This window comes from Bombina bombina, chromosome 2 (assembly GCF_027579735.1).
Source record: "Bombina bombina isolate aBomBom1 chromosome 2, aBomBom1.pri, whole genome shotgun sequence".
Taxonomy (NCBI): domain Eukaryota; kingdom Metazoa; phylum Chordata; class Amphibia; order Anura; family Bombinatoridae; genus Bombina; species Bombina bombina.
In genome coordinates this window covers 106,843,744-106,870,318 of record NC_069500.1, presented here as the reverse complement: position 1 = coordinate 106,870,318, position 26,575 = coordinate 106,843,744, and the positions used below count along the sequence as shown (strand labels likewise).

At 36.4% G+C, this 26,575-nt stretch overlaps 1 protein-coding gene across 1 annotated transcript in view; it reads right to left on the bottom strand.

Annotated features, from left to right (window-relative positions):
* The window catches only part of SLC1A3 (solute carrier family 1 member 3), a 118,748-nt gene that overhangs the window by 42,708 nt on the left and 49,465 nt on the right, over positions 1-26,575 (bottom strand). The window contains exons 4-7 of the mRNA XM_053701215.1: positions 9,253-9,457; positions 7,103-7,145; positions 4,148-4,440; positions 2,087-2,320 (exon numbers count right to left, since the gene is read on the bottom strand). Of these exons, the coding sequence (XP_053557190.1) occupies positions 2,087-2,320; positions 4,148-4,440; positions 7,103-7,145; positions 9,253-9,457 (775 nt within the window). The remainder of the gene's footprint in view (positions 1-2,086; positions 2,321-4,147; positions 4,441-7,102; positions 7,146-9,252; positions 9,458-26,575) is intronic.

Below are 26,575 nucleotides of genomic sequence, written 5' to 3'. Positions count from 1 at the left end.
TTTTCAAACTTAATCTAAGGGACGCCATCTTGGATGATGTCATTTAAAGGAACCTTCATTCAAGAAGAAGACGTCGAACGAAGAGGATGCTCCGCGTCGGATGTCTTCAAGATGGAGCCGCTCTGCGCCGGATGGATGAAGATAGAAGATGCCGTCTGGGTGAAGACTTCTGCGGGCTTGGATGAAGACTTCGGCCGGCTTCTTGGAGGATGGATGTCGGATCTTCAAAACTGTAAGTGAATCTTCAGGGGTTAGTGACAGGATTTTTTAAGGGTGTATTAGGTGGGTTTTATTTTTAGATTAGGGTTTGGGCTGCAATAGAGCTAAATTCCCTTTAGCTGGGCAATGCCCATATAAATGCCCTTTCAAGGGCAATGGGTTTTATTTGGGGGGGTTGGTTGTGTGGGTGGTGGGTTTTACTGTTGGGGGGGTATTTGTATTTTTTATTTACAGGTAAAAGAGCTGATTTCTTTGGGGCAATGCCCCGCAAAAGGCCCTTTTAATGACTATTTGTAGCTTATTGTAGGCTGGGGGGGGGTATTTTGGGGGGGCTTTTTTATTTTCATAGGGCCCTTAGATTAGGTGTAATTAGTTTAAATCTTTGATAATTTCTTTTTTGTTTTGTGTTTATTTTTTTGTAACTTAGTGTTTGTTATTTTTTGTAACTTAGTGTTTGTTATTTTTTGTAACTTAGTTGTTAGTTTTTTTGTAACAGTAATTTTTTAGTATAGATTTAAATTATTTGAGTAGGGTTAGGTTTTTAAATATATAATATAGTTAATTTAATTTGTAGTTTAATGTAATTTAGTCTAATAGTTAGGGTAGACTAATTATTAGTTTACTGTAGTTTATTATAATTTTAGTATAATAGTTAGGGTAGAATAATTAATAATTAATAGTTTAATATAGTTTAATTAAATCTAAAGGTAAGTTTAAATTTATTATAATATAGGGATGAGTTAATATTTAATGTAAAGTTAGCGGGTTGTTAGGTTTAGGGGTTAATAGTTTAATTTAGTTTATGGCGATGTGGGGGGCTGGCGGTTTAGGGGTTAATAGGTTTAGTAAGTGGTAGTGATGTGGGAGGCCAGGGGTTTAGGGGTTAATACATTTATTTAGTTGCGTTGGGCTCTGGGAGCAGCGGGATAGTGGTTAATAACTTTATGTAGGTGAGGGCGGTGGCGGGAGCGGCAGATTAGGGGTTAATAACTTTTATTTATGTGCGGCAGTGTCGGAACGGCAGAATAGGGGTTAATAAGTATAATGTAGGCGGCGGCGGTGGCGGGGCAGCAGCTTAGGGGTTAATAAGTAAGGGAACCTGCTGAAAAGCAGACTGAAGTAAAAAGGTGTGTCATTGTATACTTAATTTGCATATCTTACCCAGAATCCTTTGCTGCATTGGAAACAATGTAATTCATAGGTTTTCTGTGGGAAAACAAGCCTCTGGGCCTGTCTAGATTTGTTAATGAACTACAAAATGAGTTATTTTTTTTATATATATATATATTCATATATATTTAGACATGTGTATGTATGTATCTCTATGTTAAAGCCCATTGAATCCTTTTTTTTTCTTCTAAAACCTGGGACCTCATATCTTTGAGCCCTTATAAATTTTTATGGCAAAATGAATACATTTTATTAGATAGTGTTATTATGAGTGCAACTATACTTTTTACTGTATTTGTGTTATGTGTGCTACTTTGTAGTTAAGCGTAACAGTTAACCAGAGCTCTGAAGTCGCCTGCGTTAAATTGAATTGCGCCTGAGCGAACACGTTTAATTTAATACGCACTCTACTTCCGGCACATGCAAAGAACTTTTCAAACTTTTGTAGCTGCTAACTATTTTAAGTCAAATTACAAACATGCTCCCAGGTATTTCCAGTAGAAAGATTCTTTTATGTACCATTTTGAAATGTCAATAGTATATTGGCTAGAGAAAAAAACACAGCAAAAGCTATGGATTGTTAAGCAATAATAGATAAATGGACTACTCTATTTTATGCATTTCATATACTATGTTATTGTTTTCCCCAATAAAAAAAATATATAACATTGTAATGTATATGAATGAAATGCCTTACCTTGAGGAGGTTCCCAGTGCTGTAATTAAGGCTTGTATCAACCCACCAATGAAAACCCAAGGGTTTTTGCGTGTTACCAAAAAGTAAAGCAAAGGTAAAACAATAATAGCATGGATGAGTAATCCAATGATAACTGTTATCGTGTACATTCCAAGCTGTCCACCAACCACACCCATATCTTCCATCTCAGCAATTTTACCAGCAATTAGAAAGAGGATACCAATTGGAGCATACCTAGATAAGATAAAAAAAAACATTAATGACTATGCACTTAAAAAATAAATAAATAAAATAATTATGACTTAATTGAGCTTTAGGGACTCATTTACAGAGCACTATTCTTTTATTTCTGTAGTATGTTGGACATTTGGGAAATCTAGCAATGATGACACAATCATTGTTATGAAACAATTACCCCACAAAAGAAAAGAGAATTATGGGGCACAAGAAAGGGGGTTTCGCACTCTACTTTTAAGAATTGATACCTATAATTAAAAAATAACTTTTAATCTATATAAGTAAAATGTACAGGAGACCCTGTTACAATACCAACCACCACATTTAAAAACACTACTCTCTTGGTTGCACCCCCCCGTTTCCTGGCCGATAACTGCAGACATCGGCTTCAGGTGCCAGGGATGTACAAACCGTATTAAAACAGAACAAACGCGTTTCGCCCTGTTATTGGCCTTTCTCAATGTTGCAATTTTTTTAAAAAAGGAGCATATATTTATATCTTGCAGCAACTTTGTTTGTGAATTCATTTATATGGATTATCTTTGAATACTCCAGCTTTAAAGAAATGAGCAATATAATGATATATAATGATATTGTAGCAGTAAACTATTCCTTTGGGTATAATCCTAACAGTGTGTATACTATTAAGATCTGTCATTCTGGTTACTTTTCTTGATGCCAGTCTTTGGTTACTATTTTACTAAATGTTTGCTAAAATATTTCAAGGATCAGTAAGGTCAAAATTAAACTTTTATGATTCAGGTACAGCATGCAATTGTAAAGCTAGATAATAGCTAGGTAAGCCCTAGGAGCAGCAATGCAGTACTGGGAGAAGTAGCGTATCATGTCCGCCGCACATCGATAAATGCCGACAGCATACGTTGTCAGCATTTATCATTGCACCAGCAGTTCTTGTGAACTGCTGGTGCAATGCCGCCCCCTGCAGATTGACGGCCAATCGGCTGCTAGCAGGGGGTGTCAATCAACCCGATCGTATTCGATCGGGTTGATTTCTGTTCGCTGCCTCAGAGCAGGTGGACAAGTTATGGAGCAGCGGTCTTTAGACCACTGCTTCATATCTTCTGTAAACAGGGGGCATCAAGCTCCATATGGAGCTTGATAAATCTGCCCCTTTTCATTCTATGGAAACTAAAAGTGTAGATACAGAGTGATTTTGAGTATAGCACATTTGGAAGGTATATATTTGATTAACATTCCACAGCAACTTTTGAATTATTGTACTTAAAGGGATATGATAGCCACATGTTGAAGCACTTGAAAGTGATGGAGCATAGCTGAAAAAAGCTGGCTCAAATTTATAACCTGAACATCTCTATGTAAAAAAGAAGAAATTTTACCTCAAAATTTCCTCAGTAACATCATCCCATTGAAATGGGACTTTAAGCAGCCAACCATGATTCTAGTCCCAGGACTAGGGGCGTGCATCTGGCATGTGCAGGCACAGTCTTGTTTTTCCCTCCTCAAGTTAAGGAAGTTTACTATGAAATCTCATGAGATTCCACTGAAATCTCATGAGATCACAGTAAAGCAAAGCATTACCTCATCACTGTTGATGCTGATAGGCTGTTTTTTTTTTTTTTCAACGTGCATCTGGACAGTAGCTGAAGAATAATGTGATATTTTCTTGTCAGATTTTTGCAGTTATGCTGCATCACTTTCAGGTAATTTAGCATAAGGTTTTATGTCCCTTTCATGAAAAGTATTACAACAGGCACATGTGCCAGTCCTTTAGTTTTGGTAACAAAATATGGTTTAAATAAAACCCTAATGGAGGTTTTTTTTGCTTTCGATATTGAAACCCACCACATAATGACGGCAACCAATCTCATAATTGCTTCATTAAGGGAATCAAAGAAATCTTTTAAAGCTTTTCCTTGTTCTTTCATGTTTCCGATGACAAGACCAAAACACATTGAGAATACAACAAGTCCAAGGGCATTTACTCCATTAACTGCACCAGGAATGGGTACTATCTCCTCCCTCATCTTGGTGAGTGTTTCCATGGCTTCGGATACATTATTTATCACTGCTGAGACAATAGATTCATTTTCTGGAATGGGAACCTTGAAGAGCTTCTTCTCATAATTGGTCTTAAACTGTATTAATAAAAAATGCAGAAAATTAATCAAAATTTGAGAATTAGAAAAGAAAAAAACTATTTTTACAATTAAATTTAACAACAACCCAATAAGCTTGGATATATCTTATTAGGTGAAATATTATTAGGTGTTATGAAACTTTTAGCAAATATATATATGTATATACTGTATATATAGGTACTAGAAAAGATTGCGTATCTGCGCCTCAAAGCAGTGGTAAAATATGAGTTGAAAATGGCAATAATAGTATGGGGAAGTAACCCCTATAGCAAAGCACTTACTTCCAACTACCTCAATCAGTAGTACATACTGATTGAAGTAGTTGGAAGTAAGTGCTTTGCTATAGGGGTTGATTCCCCATACTAATATTGCAATTTTCAACTCATATTTTACCACTGCTTTGAGGCGCAGATAAACAATCTTTTCTAGTACCCTTATCTATTGGTGAAGTCTTTGGGAATCTTCACACCCCATCTGTTCTGCTGCCCAAATCTTTGGATACGAACTTTGCTACTTATATGTACTCACTGTATTATATTGTTTTTCATCTATATATGTGAATCTTTACATGTTTTAATATACTACTCTGATGGTACAGATTTGTATATCCTTAAAGTGACATATAACTTTTTGCAATGTTGTAGCGCAGATAACATTTTCTTTTTATATATATAATAAAAGGTCAGGTATGTTTGTCAGATGCCTTAACTGGCCTTGAGCAGCAGAGATAGTAGGCCAAAGCGGCCGTGGTGAGGTGCGAGACCTACGGACGGCCGTGATGGGGGCATGGCCGGACGTGGGGAGGCGGCCTGGCCTGGTGGGAGTGTGCATGATGGGGGTGTGGCCTACGGGAGTGCCTGTGATAGGGGCATGGCCAGACGGGAGTAGGCGGGGCTGAGAGAGAGCGCAAAAGATGTGGGAGAAACAAAAGAGTGGGGAGAGAGAGCAAAAGAGAGGGGAGAGAGAGCAAAAGAGGGGAGAGAGAGCAAAAGAGGGGGTAGAGAGAGCAAAAGAGAGGGGGAGAGAGAGAGCAAAAGAGAGGAGGAGAGAGAGAGCAAAAGAGAGGGGGGAGAGAGAGAGCAAGGGGTGGGACCCATGTACACGGGCTTTAGAACTAGTATATATATACAGAAATAAATACCCTGTCAGAGATATCCCCGGCGCCACCAGTCACTTAAGTACCTGAAGTATCCACATGCAGAATTCCTCTTCCGGATAGTGTGTAGGAAGCCACAGAGTGTACAAGAAGTTGAAGGGAATCCCCAAAAAGATGTCAGCAGCAATCCCCTCCAACTTCTTGTACTCTCTGTGGCTTCCTATACACTATACGTAAGAGAAATTCTTCATGTGGATACTTCAGGTACTTAAGTGACTGGTTGTGCCGGGGATATCTCTGGCTGTGGTCCGCGCCTATCATCTGGAAGTTCAGTTTCCTTTGGATCCGTGAGTGTGTTTATCATCATCCACCTTTGGTGGAGGTATAATGGGCTGGCTAATTAAGGAGATAATGGGTTGTCTGTGGATCTTATGACAATTGCTTTTCCAACTGGCTTGCTAAGACGCCTTTGCACCTACGCTTTTGCACCTTTGCTTATCTGTATTGCCTTATACTAGTCTGCTCTTTTGGAGAGTGCTCTACTGCATTGGCTGCTTACTGTAGCTCTTGTAGTGCACCACAGTTACTATTTTCTAACCGGTTATAACCTTGAACTTTTATTTACCTTTAGTTGGGGGACCCCATCATGTGTTGCTTTTAATGTTTATATATTGTATTAATAAATATGTAATTTTTGTGTATGAATCTTTCTTTTCAGCTTTTCTTTTGATGTTGATGTAGATATACCTGTATAGGTGCTAGTTACCTAGACTTTTAGATCTCACTTACTTAGTGGGATCTCACTCTCTCTTGATATGTGTATATATATTATCTTTCTAGGTTGCACTTTTATCTTTGATTGAATTTATCATTGTGAAGTGAGCATTACTGTTTTTCATTTTCTTGCTCTAGACGTCTAATTTTCTCTAGACATTCCTATTTTTTTTAAATAACCAAAGGATAATCTCCTGAACCTGTTCAGATACCTTGCTCTCATTTCCAAATTGTCTTTCCACATGTCTTCTTCTAATTTCTTTGTTCATATCTTATGCAGAGGCATAAACAACACCTCCAGAAAGAGGTTCAGTAGACACGGGATACTTTATGAATAAGTATACAGAATCAATTACATCTGCCAACATTAGGTCTCTCTATGCAAAATCCACCTTGTTACATAAGAGTGCATTTCCATTTATAAACAGCTGACTAGACCAGCAAGATCCATCTTGAACTTGTAAATCCAAATTCTCTTTTTTATTGGATGGCTTTATAATTGGTTTAGAACTATTGAAAAACAGCGAATACATAGAAAATGCTAATCTTCAATTTTCTATTAACCTGGAATAACTTTATTTTGATTAAAGGTTCAAGCCCTTTTTTAAGAAATTCTGTAACAATGGAACAGTGGAGGGCCCATTTAAAGCCTATAGCTATTTGTACACGGTTATTGATTGTATTTCCCCTTAAAAGACAAGACAAACATCCCTAACCTAACTGCATAGACTAAAAAAAGATAACTGGGAGAGATAACGATTGCAGTATATAACACTATTATACTCTTACCTGTTTAAAACAGGCTTCCACCATGTTTGGAGGGAACATATTTCTGTCAGAAAGAAGGAAATAATAGATGTTTAAGTTTATAAACTTGTAACAAGCAATATACATTGACATATATAAACACAGTACAGAGGCGAGAACATGTTCTATATAGCACTTTTATTTCCTTGTTAATGATTCTTTAAAATATGCATTCAAGTAACATTGACATGTCTATCCGTATTATATGGGTGGAAGTTTGTTTTCTAAATATGGGATAATCATCTGATACCCCTTGTACCTATAAAACCCTAACTACAACTCCCACTGCAAAAAAAGGTATTCATTTATCAATGTCATAATTAAAACTTAACCATGATGCAAACTACTATTAACCCTCACCATGACCCACAACACAATAAGCCATATGGACAGCCACTTATTTTAACCATATATTACCTGCATCTTTCTACTACAAAGACAACTTTACTGCATCCCTTCAAACCTCTAGTAAACTTCTATTAATCCTAACTGCAACTACCACCATACTTAACCTTAACTGCAGTCACCCCATAAGACAAATTCCCTAACAAACCCCACAATTTTCTTTTTGGATTCAGATAGAACATATAATTTAAAAAAACTTTCCAATTTACTTCTATTATCAAATTTTCTTCATTCTCTTGTTATCCATTGCTAAAGGGACAGCATTGCACTACTGACAGGAAGCTGAAAACATCTAGTTAGCCAATCACAAGAGACAAATGTGTGCAGGCACCAATTAGCAGCAGCTCCCACTAGTGTATGATATGTGCGTATTCATTTTTTAACAAGGGATACTAAGAGATACTAAGATAACAACTTTACTTTAAAGAAGGGCTTCTGGGCATATAAACATAGGGTCGTAGGGGTCTCTATGCTTTTTAATTGTCTGTTATAAGTATATATAAGTGTTGGTAATTACCTTTCATATGGTTGGCCTTGGGGGTTCTAGAGCTTAAAGGGACATTAAACTAAAAAAAAATATTTCATGATTCAGATAGAACATGCTATTTTAAACAACTTTCTAATTTACTTCTATTATCTAATTTGCTTCATTCTCTTGATATTCTTTGCTGAAAAGCATATTTAGACAGGCTCAGTAGCTGTTGATTGTTCGCTACACATAGATGTCTCGTGTGATTGGCTCACCCATGTCTATTTCTATTTATTCAACAAAGGATATCTAAAGAATGAAGCAAATTAGATACTAGAAGTAAATGTGAATGTTGTTTAAACTTGTATTCTCTATCTGACTCATGAAAGAACATGTTTGGGTTTAATGTCCCTTTAAGGAAGCTGAGATCAAGGGGGTTGAATACTTACACTTAACCTAAGTAGGAAGCTTTCTTAAGCTTTCTACAGCAGCTTGTTACTATCGGGCTTCGAGATGTCACTGGCATCTCTGAATTCGCCCAGTGATGCTGGGCCACTTGGCCACCTATTGTGACCTGGAAGGTGTGTATTTTGATACAACAAGATCCAAGATTAAAATATGTGATATTTCTATCTCACAATAAAATCTTAATCATGCTTAATAAGTAGACATCCTGACTATAAATAATAAGGAACATAAGCATACACACCACACTTTTTCTTTTATATTTAGGGCCCGAAGATTCTTTTGTTACATGTATGGGAGAAAGCTTTAAACAGGGCAGAGGCTATGAAACTCTGCCAGAATATTAATGCGGAGGAAAAATTACTCATCCCTTACCGCATAGAAGGGGGGGGGGGGCGGAGAGGTGAGTAACAGACTAGTGATATTGTTCTCCACAGCTGCTGACCAGCACCATAGACAAAAACTATTATAGTTATGATGGACATTAGGCAATACCAAACATAAATACATTTTACCCAGTGGAGTCAATATTAACATAAGTACTCATGGTAGTGGTTGCTTCAGAACTACTCGGAAGAATGTATACAAACTTCAGCATATATGTGCGAGAAGCAACCAATACATACAAAATAGATAACTTCCATTATTGCCTCTTTAAGTCACGATTGTTTGAAAGTTGAAACATTATATTCCCAGAAACTAAAACCTTATAACCATCCCATACAATTGGATTCAGATGAAGTAATACTTACTAGATAATGGTTCCTACCAAATACAGACAATTATGCAATACCTTATCAAATCAAGAAAAGCGTCTGCAGCTTGAACTGGTTCGATCTTTCCTTCCCTGTGCATTTTTTCTTTGGTGCCTTTTCCTGGATGTATAATGATTACAATTATGATTCCAATGATCACTGCAATCACTGTCGTAGTCATGTAGTATACTACAGCCCTTAAGCCCATCTTTCCTGAAGCCTTGCTGTCCAGAGCAGCCATTCCTAAGTTAAAAAAGAGACAAGCGTGAGTTTTTCAGGTCAATAAAAAGGCAAACAAATGTTACTTAAACAGTTTTTTTTTAAAATAATATTTTTTATTGAGGTTCAAAAACAATATTACAGGCCATCTGTAATTTCTACAACGTTTCATAGAATTATAACACGTAGTCTAAGGCGTAAAAACAGAAGCACGGCCTGCAATGACTAACAAAAACTTTATAACTTTATATTTTCTAAATTTCACTTACAATGCAATTGGCATTATGATAACCAATAATATAAAACCTGTCATGTGAGATGTTTAAAACCTCAACAACAAATATTAGGTCACTCTTGGACCCCCGCATTCTTACGATTTTTTATGCACCTTAACAATACAATTTTTCCCACATATTTTTGTATGATTTTTTAATTACGATTTTCATTGTGCACTTTTGTAATGTATGCATCTCTTTCCCATACGAAAATGCAGTATGTGCCCTTTAGCGAGTCACACGGTTTTCAGGCTAAAAAATGAATTTATAGAATTCCACAAGGGAAATAGACGTACTAGTGAACATTCTTAAATAATGTCACCTGCCCAGAGATCTTTATAGAATCAGGCACATAGAGACCACCATAATAAACCATAAAAGCACAGTAATATAAAGAAGTAACTAGATATATACAAACAAAGTGCAGAAATCATTACCTCTATTAAGCTTTGCCTACATATTTCTTCTACATTATGTATTCTAGCTTCAATCAAGAGTAAGTGATAGTTTATTAGGATAAACTCTCACAGAGACAAATTCACACCTAGATTACGAGTTTTGCGTTAGAGGCTATGCGGTGCTAACGAGCAGTTTATGCTCACCGCTCACTTACAGACAGCGCTGGTATTACAAGTTTTTACAAACCAGACAAGAAGTGAGCGTTGAGCAAAATTTTGCTCCTTACCGCACTCCAATACCAGCGCTGCTTACGTTAGCGGTGAGCTGGTGTAACGTGCTTGTGCACGATTTCCCCATAGGAATCAACGGGGAGAGCCAGCTGAAAAAAAGTCTAACACCTGCCAAAAAGCAGCGTAAAGCTCCTTAACGCAGCCCCATTGATTCCTATGGGGAAATACATTTTATGTCTACACCTAACACCCTAACATGAACCCGAGTCTAAACACCCCTAATCTTACACTTATTAACCCCTAATCTGCCGCCCCTGACATCGCCGACACCTACATTATATTATTAACCCCTAATCTGCCGCTCCGAACACCACCACCACCTACATTATACTTATGAACCCCTAATCTGCTGCCCCCAACATCACCGACACCTACATTATATTTATTAACCCCTAATCTGCCACCCCCAATGTCGCCGCCACCTACCTACATTTATTAACCCCTAATCTGCCGTCCCCAACGTCGCCGCCACTATATTAAAGTTATTAACCCCTAAACCTAAGTCTAACCCTAAATCTAACACCTCCTAACTTAAATATAATTAAAAGAAATCTAAATAAAATTACTATAATTAACTAAATTATTCCTATTTAAAACTAAATACTTACCTATAAAATAAACCCTAAGCTAGCTACAATATAACTAATAGTTACATTGTATCTATCTTAGGGTTTATTTTTATTTTACAGGCAAGTTTGTATTTATTTTAACTAGGTAGAATAGTTACTAAATAGTTATTAACTATTTAATAACTACCTAGCTAAAATAAATACAAAGTTACCTGTAAACTAAAACCTAACCTAAGTTACAATTACACCTAACACTACGCTATAACTAAATTACTTCCCTAAATTAAATACAATTAAATAAAAGTATCTAAAGTACAAAACCCCCCACTAAATTACAGAAAATGATAAACAAATTACAGGATTTTTAAACTAATTACACCTAATCTAATCCCCCTAACAAAATAAAAAAGCCCCCCCAAAATAAAAAAAGCCCTACCCTACACAAAATTACAAATAGCCCTTAAAAAGGCCTTTTGCGGGGCATTGCCCCAAAGTAATCAGCTTTTTTACCTGAAAAGAAAATTACAAATCCCCCCCAACATTAAAACCCACCACCCACGCAACCAACCCTACTCTATAACCCACCCAATACCCTCTTAAAAAAACCTAACACTAACCCCTTGAAGATCACCTTACCAGGAGAAGTCTTCACCCAACCGGGCTGAAGTCCTCAATGAAGCCAGGAGAAGTCTTCATCCAAGCCGGGCGAAGTGGTCCTCCAGACAGGCAGAAGTCTTCATCCAGACGGCATCTTCTATCTTCATCCATCCGGCGCGGAGCGGGTCCATCTTCAAGACATCCGACGCGGAGCATCCTCTTCAATCGACGGCCAACACAGAATGAAGGTACCTTTAAGTGACGTCATCCAAGATGCCGTCCCTTCAATTCTGATTGGCTGAATTCTATCAGCCAATCGGAATTAAGGTAGAAAAAATCCTATTGGCTGATGCAATCAGCCAATAGGATTAAAGTTCAATCCTATTGGCTGATTCAATCAGCCAATAGGATTGAGCTTGCATTCTATTGGCTGATTGGAATTGAAGGGACGCCATGTTAGATGACGTCACTTAAAGGTACCTTCATTCTGTGTTAGCCATCGATTGAAGAGGATGCTCCGCGTCGGATGTCTTGAAGATGAAGATAGAAGATGCCTTCTGGATGAAGACTTCTGCCCATCTGGAGGACCACTTCGCCCGGCTTGGATGAAGACTTCTCCTGGCTTCATTGAGGACTTTGGCCCGGTTGGGTGAAGACTTCTCCCAGTAAGGTGATCTTCAAGGGGTTAGAGTTAGGTTTTTTAAGGGGGTATTGGGTGGGTTTTAGAGTAGGATTGGTTGTGTGGGTGGTGGGTTTTAATGTTGGGGGGATTTGTAATTTTTTTTTACAGGTAAGAAAGCTGATTACTTTGGGGCAATGCCCCGCAAAAGGCCCTTTTAAGGGCTATTTGTAATTTTGTGTAGGGTAGGGCTTTTTTATTTTGGGGGGGCTTTTTTATTTTGTTAGGGGGATTAGATTAGGTGTAATTAGTTTAAAAATCCTGTAATTTGTTTATTATTTTCAGGTAAGAGAGCTGATTACTTTGGGGCAATACCCCGCAAAAGGCCCTTTTAAGGGCTATTTGTAATTTAGTGTAGGGTAGGGCTTTTTTTTATTTTCGGGGGCTTTTTTATTTTGTTAGGGGGATTAGATTAGTTGTAATTAGTTTAAAAATCTTGTAATTTGTTTATTATTTTCTGTAATTTAGTGGGTTTTTTTGTACGTTAGATAATTTTATATAATTGTATTTAATTGTATTTAATTTAGGGAATTAATTCAATTATAGTGTAGTGTTAGGTGTAATTGTAACTTAGGTTAGGTTTTATTTTACTGGTAACTTTGTATTTATTTTAGCTATTACTATAACTATTTAATAACTATTGTACCTAGTTAAAATAAATACAAACTTACCTGTAAAATAAAAATAACCCCTAAGCTAGCTACAATGTAATTATTAGTTATATTGTAGCTAGCTTAGGGTTTATTTTATAGGTAAGTATTTAGTTTTAAATAGGAATTATTTAGTTAATGATAAATATACAATATATATTAATGTTGTTCCAGCTCTTATAATGGTTTTTTTTTTTTCAAGAAGCGGTAAGGTTCAATTAATGCAAACCATAAGCATTAGGGAACATAAACTTTATATTTGTATGGATATAAAAACACATTAATAACATTAACATTGTAAGAACTCTTCAGGGATAGAACATTTGGTATTTATGTCATTTGGGTTAGATAGTAAGTCTTGGAGGACAAATTCTGAAGAGTGAAAAAATCCCTTGATAAAGGATGTATGGTTCGCATATAGGGTTGAAGATAGATAGATAGATCTATCTATCTATCTATCTATCTATAATCTATCTATCATCTATCATCTATCATCTATCTATCTATCATCTATCTATCTATCATCTATCTATCTATCTATCTATCTATCTCTATGTCTCTTAATCTACTCTATCTATCTATCTATCTATCTATCTACAGTATCTATGTATCTATCTCTCTGTCTCCCAATCTATCTATCTATCTATCTATCTATCTATCTATCTATCTATCTATCTGTCTATCTATCTATCTGTCTATCTCACTCTCTATCTATCTATCTATCTATCTATTATATGTCTATCATCTATCTATCTATATATCTATTATCTATCTATCTATCTATCTATCTTTCTATCTATCTATCTATCTATCTATCTATCTGTCTTTCTGTCTGCATCATCTATAACTCTATGGGTCTATTCTTCTTTGCCACCTCCTGTATCATGTGACTGCCATCAGCAAATCACAGACTCATATACATGTACACTATGAACTCTTACACAATATCAGTTGGTGCCTCAGAAAGTGTGCATATAAAAAGACTGTGTACATTTTGAAAATAGAAGTAAATTGTAAAGTTTGTTAAATCTGAATGTTCTATCTCAACCAGAAAAGTTTAATCTTGACTTTAGTGTCCCTCTGCTTATGGTGTTTATTTCTGAGCATACAGTGTAGTTGCATATGGCATAAATTGTCATTTAGTATTAGGGGAAATACTTTCAGGTTCTCTGTCTGTTCTTAATTAAAGTATTTAAAAATGCTCTCAGAGTGAAAACACTGTGTTCAGTTTACTTCTCGTCTGCCTTTGTTCACAGCTGATGTACAGCGCAGAAGATTTTTTTCTCCCATGCAGTCTACTGAAGAGCTTGTTATGTCTTTATGTCGACTCAGTGTGACCATTTCACACTCACTTAAGGATAAAAGCTGAGCACAAAACAAAAAGAGCGGAGAGAAAAAGAGAAGGGATTGGGGATATTTTTCTTGTCTGCGGGTTCTGTTTTTGGCCTCTAACGTCATTCTTTTCACTATTTGAGAGTGTGTGAGCAAGTTGAAAAAGAAATAGCCAGGGCTACTTTGGGTGTTGCCCCGGCAACCAGTTGGTATCCTTGTATGTGGGACTTGTTGCTGCTGCTAATTTCCCAGGGCCCATTAGAGACAAGAGGGGGGGTGGGGAGTGCTATGCATGGACATGAATACAATATTAGTGATGTGGGAGACAGTTCTGCTTTGGGATTAAAGGGGAACTTACATTTATTGACAACAATGGAAGCCTTTGCTAGTTCTCTTTGAAAAGGAAAAAAAAATGTGCGCACAAAGCCCTGTGACACGTGAAAGGTACAAAACTTAACTTACAGCTTTTGCACAGAGTTCTCATGTCAGAAATGCTTTGTGCCTTCTTCCTTCCTTTCCATCTAATACAGAACATCCAAACAGCCTATTCACAAAGAATCCCTTCTAATTTCCCTGTATGTTTATCAAATAAAAATGCTACTAAACCTCACTTTTAAAGGGAAGCTAAATATATTTAGTATATATCAGCCATTAATTAGAGAACTGCATCTCAAAAGATCTGTGTGTAAAAGAAAAGTTTTAAAATATTTAAAAATGTCACTTTCTTGGTAGGGTTTTGCAAATCAAGAACAGTTCAGGGATATATAACTTTAAAGCCTTGAGAGGTTTGTGTTTCTGGTCTCCTTTGTTGTTGATATTTAGGTTATGATGCTGTCTACTCTAAGCAATCACTTTGTGGAATGTTGCAGGATAAGATAAATGTAATTATACTTAAAGGGATACTGAACCCAATTTTTTTTCTTTCATGATGCAGATAGAGCATGCAATTTTAAGAAATTTTCTAATTTACTCCTAATATGAATGTTTCTTAGTTCTCTTGGTATCTCTATTTGAAAAAGCAGGAATGTAAGATTACGGCCAATTTAATTTTTGGTTCAGAACCCTGGATAGCGCTTGCTGATTGGTGGGTACATTTAGCCACCCCCAGGTGCTGAACCAAATATGGGCTGGTTCATAAGCTTACAAAATCAGGTCTGGAATCTAAGCGATATTTTACAGGTTCTTTATTGATCACTTCTACTGAAGATATGCTGTAACTTACTTTTTAAACTAGCTGCACTTAAAAAACTATTTTTTTTGTGAGCTAATGATTTGAACTATTCTCCAATCGTCGCTCTAGCCGTACGCCACTTTATTTGTAGCTAAAGCACACAAAAATTACTTTTGAAATGGACACCGGATCACTGGGTATTAGAATGTCATAAGATATGCATGATGAGGCGCTCTCATCATGTGCATTGCTACATGTAGGCTATTCATGCAGGGGGATCGCCGATCAAATGCTGTTTTCGGCGATCGCCTTTACTACAGATCGGGGATGATTGGTGGCCTAGTGGGCGGCACTCTCAGGCTTCATGGGAGTGCATGGGTATTCACCACGTAGGGGACTAAACCAGGATGCACTGGTAGCTGCAAAGGAACTGGGTGAGGGGAGGTTTTTTAAACCCCTCAATCTCAGATCTCTTAGCAGCTACAAACCTCCAATATCCCTCATTTGAAAGAGAATCAAAGCAGATGGTAATAAAGTGAGTCACTCATTGAAATTCAATTTACAAAAGGGTTTAAATGTAAGTAGCCAAAAAAGCTAAAAATTGGCTCAGCACTGCAGTTCAAAAAGGTTTAGCAGCAAAAGGGTTAAAAAGTAAGTTGCAGCACATCTTTATTAAAAGTGATCAATTAACGTCCCTGTAAATTATTGCTCAGATTCCAGACCTGATTTTAAAACATGTAAAGTTTACCATCACCGTAATGCGGTATACAGTGCTTCCTCTGCAGAAATCCAGTATAAAGTGCTCCCCCTGCAGTAATCCGGTATAGACTGCTTACCCTGCAGTAATCTGGTATACAGTGCTTACCCTGCAGTAATCCAGTATACCTAATCCAGTATACCGTGCTTCCCCTGTAGTAATCCGGTATACACTGCTTACCCTGCAGTAATCTGGTATACAGTGCTTCCCCTACAGTAATCCAGTATACCTAATCCAGTATACCGTGCTTCCCCTGTAGTAATCCGGTATACACTGCTTCCCCTGCAGTAATCCATTATTCAGTGTTTCCCCTGCAGTAATCTGGTATCGACTGCTTCCCCCTGCAGTAATCTGGTATGTAGTGCTTATGCTTCCCCTGCAGTAATCCGGTATACATTGCTTTCCCTGCAGTAATCTGGTATGTAGTGCTTGTGCTTCCCCTGCAGTAATCTGGTATCCACTGCTTCTCCCTGCAGTAATCTGGTATGTTGTGCTTTCCCTGCAGTAATCCGGTATACATTGCTTTCCCTGCAGTAATCCAGTATACAGAGCTTTCCATGCGGTAATTCAGTATACAGTGCTTCTCTTGCAGTAATTCGGTATACAGTGCGTCCCCTGCAGTAATCCAGTATACAGTGTTTCCGCTGCAGTAATCCAGTATACAGTTCTTCCCCTGCAGTAATCTGTTATACAGTGTTTTCCCTGCAGTAATCCGTTATACAGTGCTTCATCTGCACTAATCCAGTATCCAGTGTATCCCCTGTAGTAATCCAGTATACAGTGCGTCCCTTGCAGTAATCCAGTAACCAGTGTATCCCCTGCACTAATCCAGTATCCATTGTATCCCCTGTAGTAATCCAGTATACAGTGCGTCCCTTGCAGTAGACCAGTATACAGTGTCTCCGCTGCAGTAATCCAGTATACACTTCTTCCCCTGCAGTAATCTGTTATTCATTGTTTCCCCTGCAGTAATCCTTTATACACTGCTTCCACTGTAGCTCAGCACACTAGTGAGTTGAAAGTGTTCAGTGCATTACCTTTTTTGTCTCTGATTGTGTAATCATTGATTTAAGATTAAAGAGCTTCAAGAACTGTATAAGAACCAAAGTAAAAGCTAGAATTAGATCCATGTTTAAAGCAAATATAAATTCTTACACTACATTGGTTCCTGGAGTCACTATCATGCTTGATAAATGCCTTCATAAAGCCTCAAATTAGATGCCCATACAAAACAGCCCCCATTATGCAACTTTTCCAACTGAAGCCACAGATCAGATGCTTGAACCTGCAGCCAACCAGCCCCTTTTATTGCAGATGCACACTCAATGAAGACCTCAGAACAGATGCATGGCTCCTGCATCCCTCATTATACCAGCTGTAAGGTCAAGTTAGAGGACATATCTGATGTATGGCTCACTGTGCCAAAGTGAAATCTCAAATCAGATGTATGGACCCTGCAGTAGACTTGGTTCTACTGCAGTTCATCATGCAAGGACTTAGAGGGGGAGAGAGAACTGGGCCTTGCTGTCACACCACTAAATAGCCAGCAAGGTAAAGGAAAAGGAGCAGTGGCGTGTGCCACAATAGAGGAGAGGGCCGCATTTGAGCCTCAAGTAGTAACAGTGTGCCATCTGATGAGCTCCAGGAAGCAAATGTTTGGACAAAGAATCAGAATACATTTTAAGGATATTGACACATTAACCTAAATTAGCTATGCCCGAACCTTCTTTTTCATTGGTTTATTAATTATATATCTATATATTAGCTTGTTTACTCCTTGAGCATATATCTTCTTCCGTCCTACTTAAGAAAAAGCAAGTTCTCCCAAATTTTTGGACTTGGTTCCAAACCTACAGTGTAGATTAATTCTGGGGCATATGACAGATTATTACATTTTTTTTTCAGGTATGGCAAATTTTAATGAGCTTTTCAGTAGCATGGCGCTGGCGGGTCATACCTGTCCCAGGTCTCAAATAATTATACCTAATAAATTAAAATACATCACAATATTAATATTCAAAACTCACAATGACAATATCAAACCAACAGTACATGCTCAGACAAAAATAAGTCTACCCAATTATATCCTAAATTATAATATATTAGAAATATTACATGAAATAATGATGTTGAACATAGTCATCTAAAGTGAATGATAATGCCTGAATGTTAAACCTAGTTGAATAAATAATATTGTTGTAGCATGCGGTGTAAGTTAAAGGGACAGTCAACACCAGATTTGTTGTTTAAAAAGGAAGATAATCCCTTTATTACTCATTCCCCAGTTTTGCATAACCAACACAGTTATAATAATACATGTTTTACTTCTGTGATTACCTTGTATCTAAGCTTCAGCTGACTGCCCTCTTATTTCAGCTCTTTTGACAGACTTGCATTTTAGCCAATCAGTGCTCACTCCTGAGCCCATGAGCTCAATGTTATCTATATGAAACACTTGAACTAATGACCTCTAGTGGTCAAAATGCATTCAGATTAGAGGCAGTCTTCAAGGTCTAAGAAATTAGCATATGAACCTCCTAGGTTTAGCTTTCAACTAAGAATACCAAGAGAACAAAGCAAAATTGGTGATAAAAGTAAATTGGGAAGTTGTTTAAAATGACATGCCCTATTTAAATCATTAAGGTTTTTTTTGGACTTGACTGTCCCTTTAATAGTAAGTTAATATATATGTAAAGTAAGATTTATTCCCAGCGATACTTTTTCCTGAAAATTATTTCTAAAGTGTGATAATTGACAATACATTTTTATAACAGGTCATAAGATCAGATAATAGGGCTAAGGTAAAGGAAAGTATTCTATGACATTAGTATTTGCAAAGGTAAAGAAGCAAAAACCAAAGACAACAAAAGAATTACTGTCATTACATGTCATTTCCCCAAGATAATGCATTTTATATCAAACATTGAAGGGACCCTGGGCAAGTTCACCCAGTGAAATTATTTTTAGGTTTAGAGGCAGAGCTTGACAAACTCAGAGAACAATATTGGCTTCTATGTTATATACTATTGATCAAATAAAAAACTCTTTCAAGACTTCTAAAAAGTATATGATTGGCTTCTTCATTACCTGCTCACTCCAGAGTGTGAAATAAATGATTCAAGCACTGCTAATGGGGATAACAAAATCAGTAAGGCTGTCATATGAAATAAGAGTCATCAGGTTGTTGTTTTTTTTAACATTGATGTATATACCAATCTAGGTTTGCAAAGGTTCTTCACAGGGTTTTCAAATATGAGGTTCATCCAAACCACAACAAAACCCTGTTTTCTGGGAAAAAAGCCAGACACTATGTTTTGAGAGCCATCAACAATTGTATTGATAGTGGCTGTTCTATAGGAGTGCACAAGGGGTGATACAAAATCTTAAAGCTGGCACCCCCATTGTGTAAAGCTCATTTGACTGCCACCTAACCACTCCCGCAACAACTTAGCCATGCCTATGGGCTGCCAAACTGCTCCCATACCAGGGCTTTGCCTCTGTAATACATATTACTTTGCCTCCAACCACCCTAACATAACTCACACAACACTCAAGACTCTGCACAAAGCACTCCCACATTTATTTCTAGAACTGTCCCTGGATATTCCAAACCATCAGAAAATATTTGCCATATCAATTTCCTCACTTTGTATTCATCTGAAAACCTGATATGCAGGTTATATTGTATAGCTAATTCTGGCAGCTTAAAGGGATACTAAACCCAAATTATTTATTTTATGATTCGGATAGAACATGCAATTTTAAGCAGCTTTCTAATTTACTCCTATTATCAAATCTTTGTTCTTTTGGTATCTTTATTTGAAAAAGCAGGAATTAAAGCTTAGGAGCTGACCCATTTTTGGTTCAGCACCATGGATAGCGCTTGTTAATTGGTGGCTATAGTAAGACATCCAATGAGCAAGCGCAACCCAGGTGCTGAACCTAAAATGGGCCGGGTCCTAAGCTTTCATTCCTGCTTTTTTCAAATAAAGATTCCAAGAGAACGATGAAAAATTGGTAATAGGAGTAAATTAGAAAGTTCTATCCAAATCATAAAAAAAAAATGGATTTAGTATCCCTTTAACTAATTCAAATAGACATGCTTTTATGGATTGCAATGTCACATAAACTGAACAAAAAAAAAGAAAAAGTTTTTACATGACAAATATTCAAAAGCCAGACAATTTCAATCTCAAAACTATGTATTAATTATAAATGAATATTGCGCTGCGGAATCTGTTGATGCTCTACAAATACCTGATAATAATGAAAATAATGTTCCAAAAAGAACAGAAAAAGAAATATTTGTCATCCAAACAATACAAAACATCTTCAATCATGGAATAATTTTTTTTGTAAATTGTCATACTTGTATCACTTTAAGAAAAACCTGATACATATTTTAGAATAATTATGTGATATTAATAGATTTCACCTCGATCCTGTAGATTGTAAGCTCTTTAGAGTATGGCCCTACTGCTCCTGTATTCATTTGATTTGCTTAGTCTGTATTTTCATTACAAATCAGTGTCATTGTCCTCGCCTACTCGTATCCAGCGCTACGGAATTTAGTGACAACATGTAAATAAATTATAATACTAATGAAAAATATTTTGTATCTTGTGAAACTATATACCCATTCAGCAGAACAAACAATAGTATTAATCATAAACGTGAGTACATACACTGTTAAATACCTATAAAAAGGAAAATAGCTCAGTTTTTCAGATTATAAAATAATATTTAATGCTTTTGTATAAAATCTTAAACTCTGTGTCTAATAATTAAAAAAAAAGAAAAAAGCTAAGCCTCAATGCAATGTGTTTATTACATATGCGTTGAATATAATCAGATCAAGCCAGTTACTCTCACGACATTTTTCAAGACTTTCAAATGTATTTGAATATTCTATTATTGTACTGTTGATTGCATATAACTATGTGTTTAACTCCAGGGTTAAAGGGATAGGAAAGTCAAAATTATACTTGCACGATTCAAATAGAGCATGTCATTTTAAGCCATTTTCAAATTAACTTCTGTTTTCAAATGTAATTTGTTCTTTTGGTATCCATGGTTGAAAAATAGCATGTATATATCCTACACTAGTGGGAGCTAGCTGCTGACTGCACATATTTGTCTCTAGTGATTGGCTCACTAGATGTGTTCAGCTAGTTCCCAGTAGTGCATGTGCTGCTTTTCAGCAAAAGATAACAAGAGAATGAAGCAAATTTGCTAATAGAAGCAAATTGGACAGTTATAAGAAATTGTAAGCTCTATCTGTATCCCAAAAGAAACATTTAGGGTTTACTGTCCCTTTAAACACAAAGTTAAAGGGGCATGAAACCCAAAATGTTTTCTTCATGGTTCAAATAGATCATACAATTTCTAACAACTTTCCAATTTACTTCTGTTATCTAATTTGCTTAGTTCTCCTGGTGTCCTTTGTTGAAAAGTATACCTAGGGAGACTCAGGAACACCAATCAGCAGCTTGACTTGTACCTAGAACACTTGGGGGTCAATTTATCAAGCTCCGTACAGAACTTGATGCCCCGTGTTTCCGGCGAGCCTTCAGGAGTTATGAAGCAGCGGTCTAAAGACCGCTGCTCCATAACCTGTCCGCCTGCACTGAGGCGGCGGACAGAAATCAACCCGATCGAATACAGGTTGATTGACACCACCAGCGAATAGCTGGTGCAATGATAAATTTATCGATGTGCAGCGGACATGATACGCTACATCGATTCTATCCTTTAAACTATCATGGCTCTTAAAGGGACATTATACACTCATTTTTTCTTTGCATAAATGTTTTGTAGATAATCTATTTATATAGCCCATAAAGTTTTTTTTTTAAATTAATGTATAGTTTTGCTTATTTTTAAATAACATTGCTCTGATTTTCAGACTCCTAACCAAGCCCCAAAGTTTTATGTGAATTACGCTCGACTACCTACTCCAGCTTGCTCCTGTTTGTGTAAAGGGTCTTTTCATATGCAAAAGAAGGGGGAGGGGGGAGTGTCTTATTTGCCACTTGCAGTGGGCTTTCCAGCTACCTTTTCAACAGAGCCAAACTGACAGCTTCTAAGTAAGTTTTTAAACAGTTTTATACTGGATTTTTATATCAGTATCTGTGCATATTATTCTTTATAGTAGTGTCTATTACATGCAGTTATATGAAAATGAGTGTATACTGTCCCTTTAATAACACCTGATCCATCTTTTCATTGTTATCCTTTATTTACAAATCAAGCAAAAAGATGTAAAACATTCCATTTCAGTAATAAAGTATATTTTAAAGGGGCAATAAAGTGAGAATTAAACGTTCATTATTCAGATAGAACAAACAATTTTAAACAACTTTTCTATTTACATCCTTTGTTGAAAAGCACACCTTGATAGGCTCAGGATCAGCAATACACTACTAAGAGCTAGCTGCCGATTGGTTCATGTTGTTACTGGCTCACATGATGTATTTAGTTAGCTCCCAGTAGTGCCTTGCTGTTCTTTCAACAATGGATACCAAGAGAATGAGGCACATTTGATAACAAAAGTAAGCTTAAAGGGATATGAAACCAAAAAAATTTATTTTGTGATTCAGACAGAGCATACAATTTTATGCTGCCATCTACTGCTCTTGTTAATAGACATTCTTGCAAAACTGATGCCATATAGTGTTCCATAGGCTTGTGTGCTCCCAAACATACATCCCTGCTTTTCAACAAAAGATACCAAGAGAACAAAGAAAATTTGCTATTAGAAGAAAATGAGAAAGTTGTTTAAAATTGTATGCTCTATCTGAATCACAAAAGAATCAGTTTGGGTTTCATGTCCCTTTAAAAGTTAAAAATTGTATGATCTGTCTGAATAATGAAAGAAATATATTATATTTCATGTCCCTATCACTTCAGTATGTTTCAAATGCCATTGGTTATCATTTTGAGGAAGAAAGTAATCATTTTTTAATCTACTAGGTTTTTTTGTTTAGGTATTATACCCATCTTAAAGAAGCTATGTTTAACATTTCAATCATAAGATATTTTAATATATTACAGGCAGAGGTGTAACTAGAAACCACAGGGCGCAGGTGCAAGAATCTAAGAAGGGCCCCCCACCCCAAAAATTTGATACATATCTATTTTTTTTTTCTTTTCTTTTTACATTTAACACAGAAAAAAAATGTGAGTCAGATTACGTCCGCAAAAGGAGGTACCCTGTGCCCACAATCTGTGAGATGGTCTGACCCCCTATTACTGTATATAGTGACACTGTTTAACCCACCAGTACTGTATATAGTGAGTCAGTGACACAGTCTGTAATCTGCCGGTGAGATGGCTGGCCTGACCCTACCCGCCCCAGTACTTTATAAAGTGACCACAGTAGTCTGTGACATGGTCCAGCCCCCCCGTACTGTATATAGTAGTACTGTATAGTAACACTGTTTACCCTCCCCCCCATGCTGTAGTAACAAGATCTGTAATTTGCTGGTTCCACAAACATACACACATATACATGCATAAATACATACACAGTCACATACACACACACATGTACATGCATAAATACACACATACACACACATATACATGCATAAATACACACACAGTCACATACACACACACATATACATGCATAAATACACACATAATCACATACACACACACACACATATACATGCATAAATACACACACACATATACATGCATAAATACACACACAGTCACATACACACACACATATACATGTATAAATACACACATACACACACACACGCATATACATGCATAAATACACACACAGTCACATACACACACACATATACATGCATAAATACACACACAGTCACATACACACACACACACACATGCATAAATACACACATACACACACATATACATGCATAAATACACACACAGTCACATACACACACACACACACATATACATGCATAAATACACACATACACACACATATACATGCATAAATACACACACAGTCACATACACACACACATATACATGCATAAATACACACATACACACACATATACATGCATAAATACACACACAGTCACATACACACACACACATATACATGCATAAATACACACATAATCACATACACACACACACACACACACATATACATGCATAAATACACACACAGTCACATACACACATATACATGCATAAATACACACACAGTCACATACACACACACACACACACATATACATGCATAAATACACACATACACACACATATACATGCATAAATACACACACAGTCACATACACACACACATATACATGCATAAATACACACATAATCACATACACACACACACACACACACACACACACACATATACATGCATAAATACACACACAGTCACATACATACATACATACACACACACACACACAAACACCAATGGGTAAAACAGAAACACTAATTCCTGTAGTCAGAGACACTAGTGAAGCATCATGTCACACTCACATGATATCAGTGCAGGCAGTGGCAGGTCATCATTTTTTATTGTAAAAATTGTTTTTATTTTTTTTTAAGCTGGGCCCCCACCCTTGGGGGCCCAGTCGCAATTGCGACCTCTGCACCACCTGTAGTTTCGCCCCTGATTACAGGTATATCAATGATGATTCAAATTTCTCCTAATATTTTCTGGGTGGGACTAATTGTTTTAGAAGAAAGTCCCAGAGTGCATAATTATACCCTATGTGCAAACTAAATGTCACCGCCTATCTTCCTTGAAGGAGCCAGTCTGGACTAGTTATTGAAGAAGACAAGGCTAGTAGCCACTACCATTTTGCTAGAAAAAAAATTGCATTATTTTCCAGTTCCATCTTATCTTTGTAGAGGTCAGTAAGAGACCATTGTCTATGGTAACCGTGTTAAATGTGAAGACATGTTAAGTTTGAAGTATAAACTTGCAGTTCTTACAGGGACTGAAAAATGAATGCAGTTAAAGGGACAATAATAAATGTTCATGATTCAGATAGGGCATGCAATTTTAAACAACTTTCCAATTCACTTTTATCATCAAATTTGCTTTGTTCTCTTGGTATACTTAGTTGAAGACTGGAGTTACTTATGAGAGGGCACTGATAAAAATAAATAATGAAAATGTATAAGTATGTTTTTTTTTATTAAGCAAAATGAAACAATTTTTTTAGAATTGTAAAATGTTTTATGCCCCTTTACAGAACATGCACACATATTCATTTATAAAATACATTTTACATCAACTAGTTCCTAAATGTCTAGAACTTCTATTGTAAAGGAAACAAGATTTCATTAGGGAGAAAAAATATCTTAGGCTCTCTGAACTGGTAATAATCTAATTTTTAGGAACTAAATAAACACACTGACCTAATTTTTAATACTGTGCAGTGTCTTTTTGCCAGGGCTTTTGGACTGCACATAATTTAGAACTCAAAATAAAACAAAAACAATTTTGTAATTGAATTTTATTACAATAATAGGTAATCTAAATGTATGGCACTGATTATAAACATATAAGAAATGCAATGAACTCATTCAGCACATAGGTATGTTCTGGAAATACAATTATCTAATAATAAATCTTTACTATGAATGAAAAATTATATTTTTTAAAGGGACACTCAGGTCAAATTAAACTTTAATAATTCAGACAGAACATGCAATTTTAAACAACTTTCCAATTTACTTCCATTAACAAAATGTGCACAGTCTTTTAATTTTTATATTTTTTAAGTCACCAGCACCTACTGAGCATGTGCAAGAATTCACAGAATATATGTTTATGCATTTGTTATTGGCTAATGGTTGTCACATGGTACAGGGGGAGTGGAAATAGACATAACTGAAATTTGTCAGAATATTTTTTGTAATTTTGCTGGAGTGGGATCAGGATCTTTAAAAGGACATTCAATTCTAAGTTAAACTTCCATGATTCAGACAGGGAATACAATTTTAAACTTTCCAATTTACTTATCTTCAAATTTGCTTTGTTCTGTTGGTATTATTTGTTGAAAGCTAAACCTAGGTAGACACATATGCTAATTTCTTGAAGGCTGCCTCCTAGACAGAGATAGTTCATGTGTGCCATATAGATGACATTGTGCTCCCTCTCGTGGAGTTATTTATAAGTCACTGCCAGATTAGAAGTTGCAGGTATACTTATAAGAACAGTAAAGTCAAAATGTAACTTCTGACACGGGACGTAATTTTAAAAACCTTTCCAATGAACTTTTACTATTAAATGTACCTTGTTCTATTGTTATCTTTTGTTGAAGTCTAAACCTAAGTAGACTCTGGAGCTTGCATATGTCTTTAGCACTCTATGGCAGCAACAATTTATAACATTGCTAACATTATTGCAAATGCTGCTTATATAAAATGCTAGACACATGCATGTTCCTGAGCT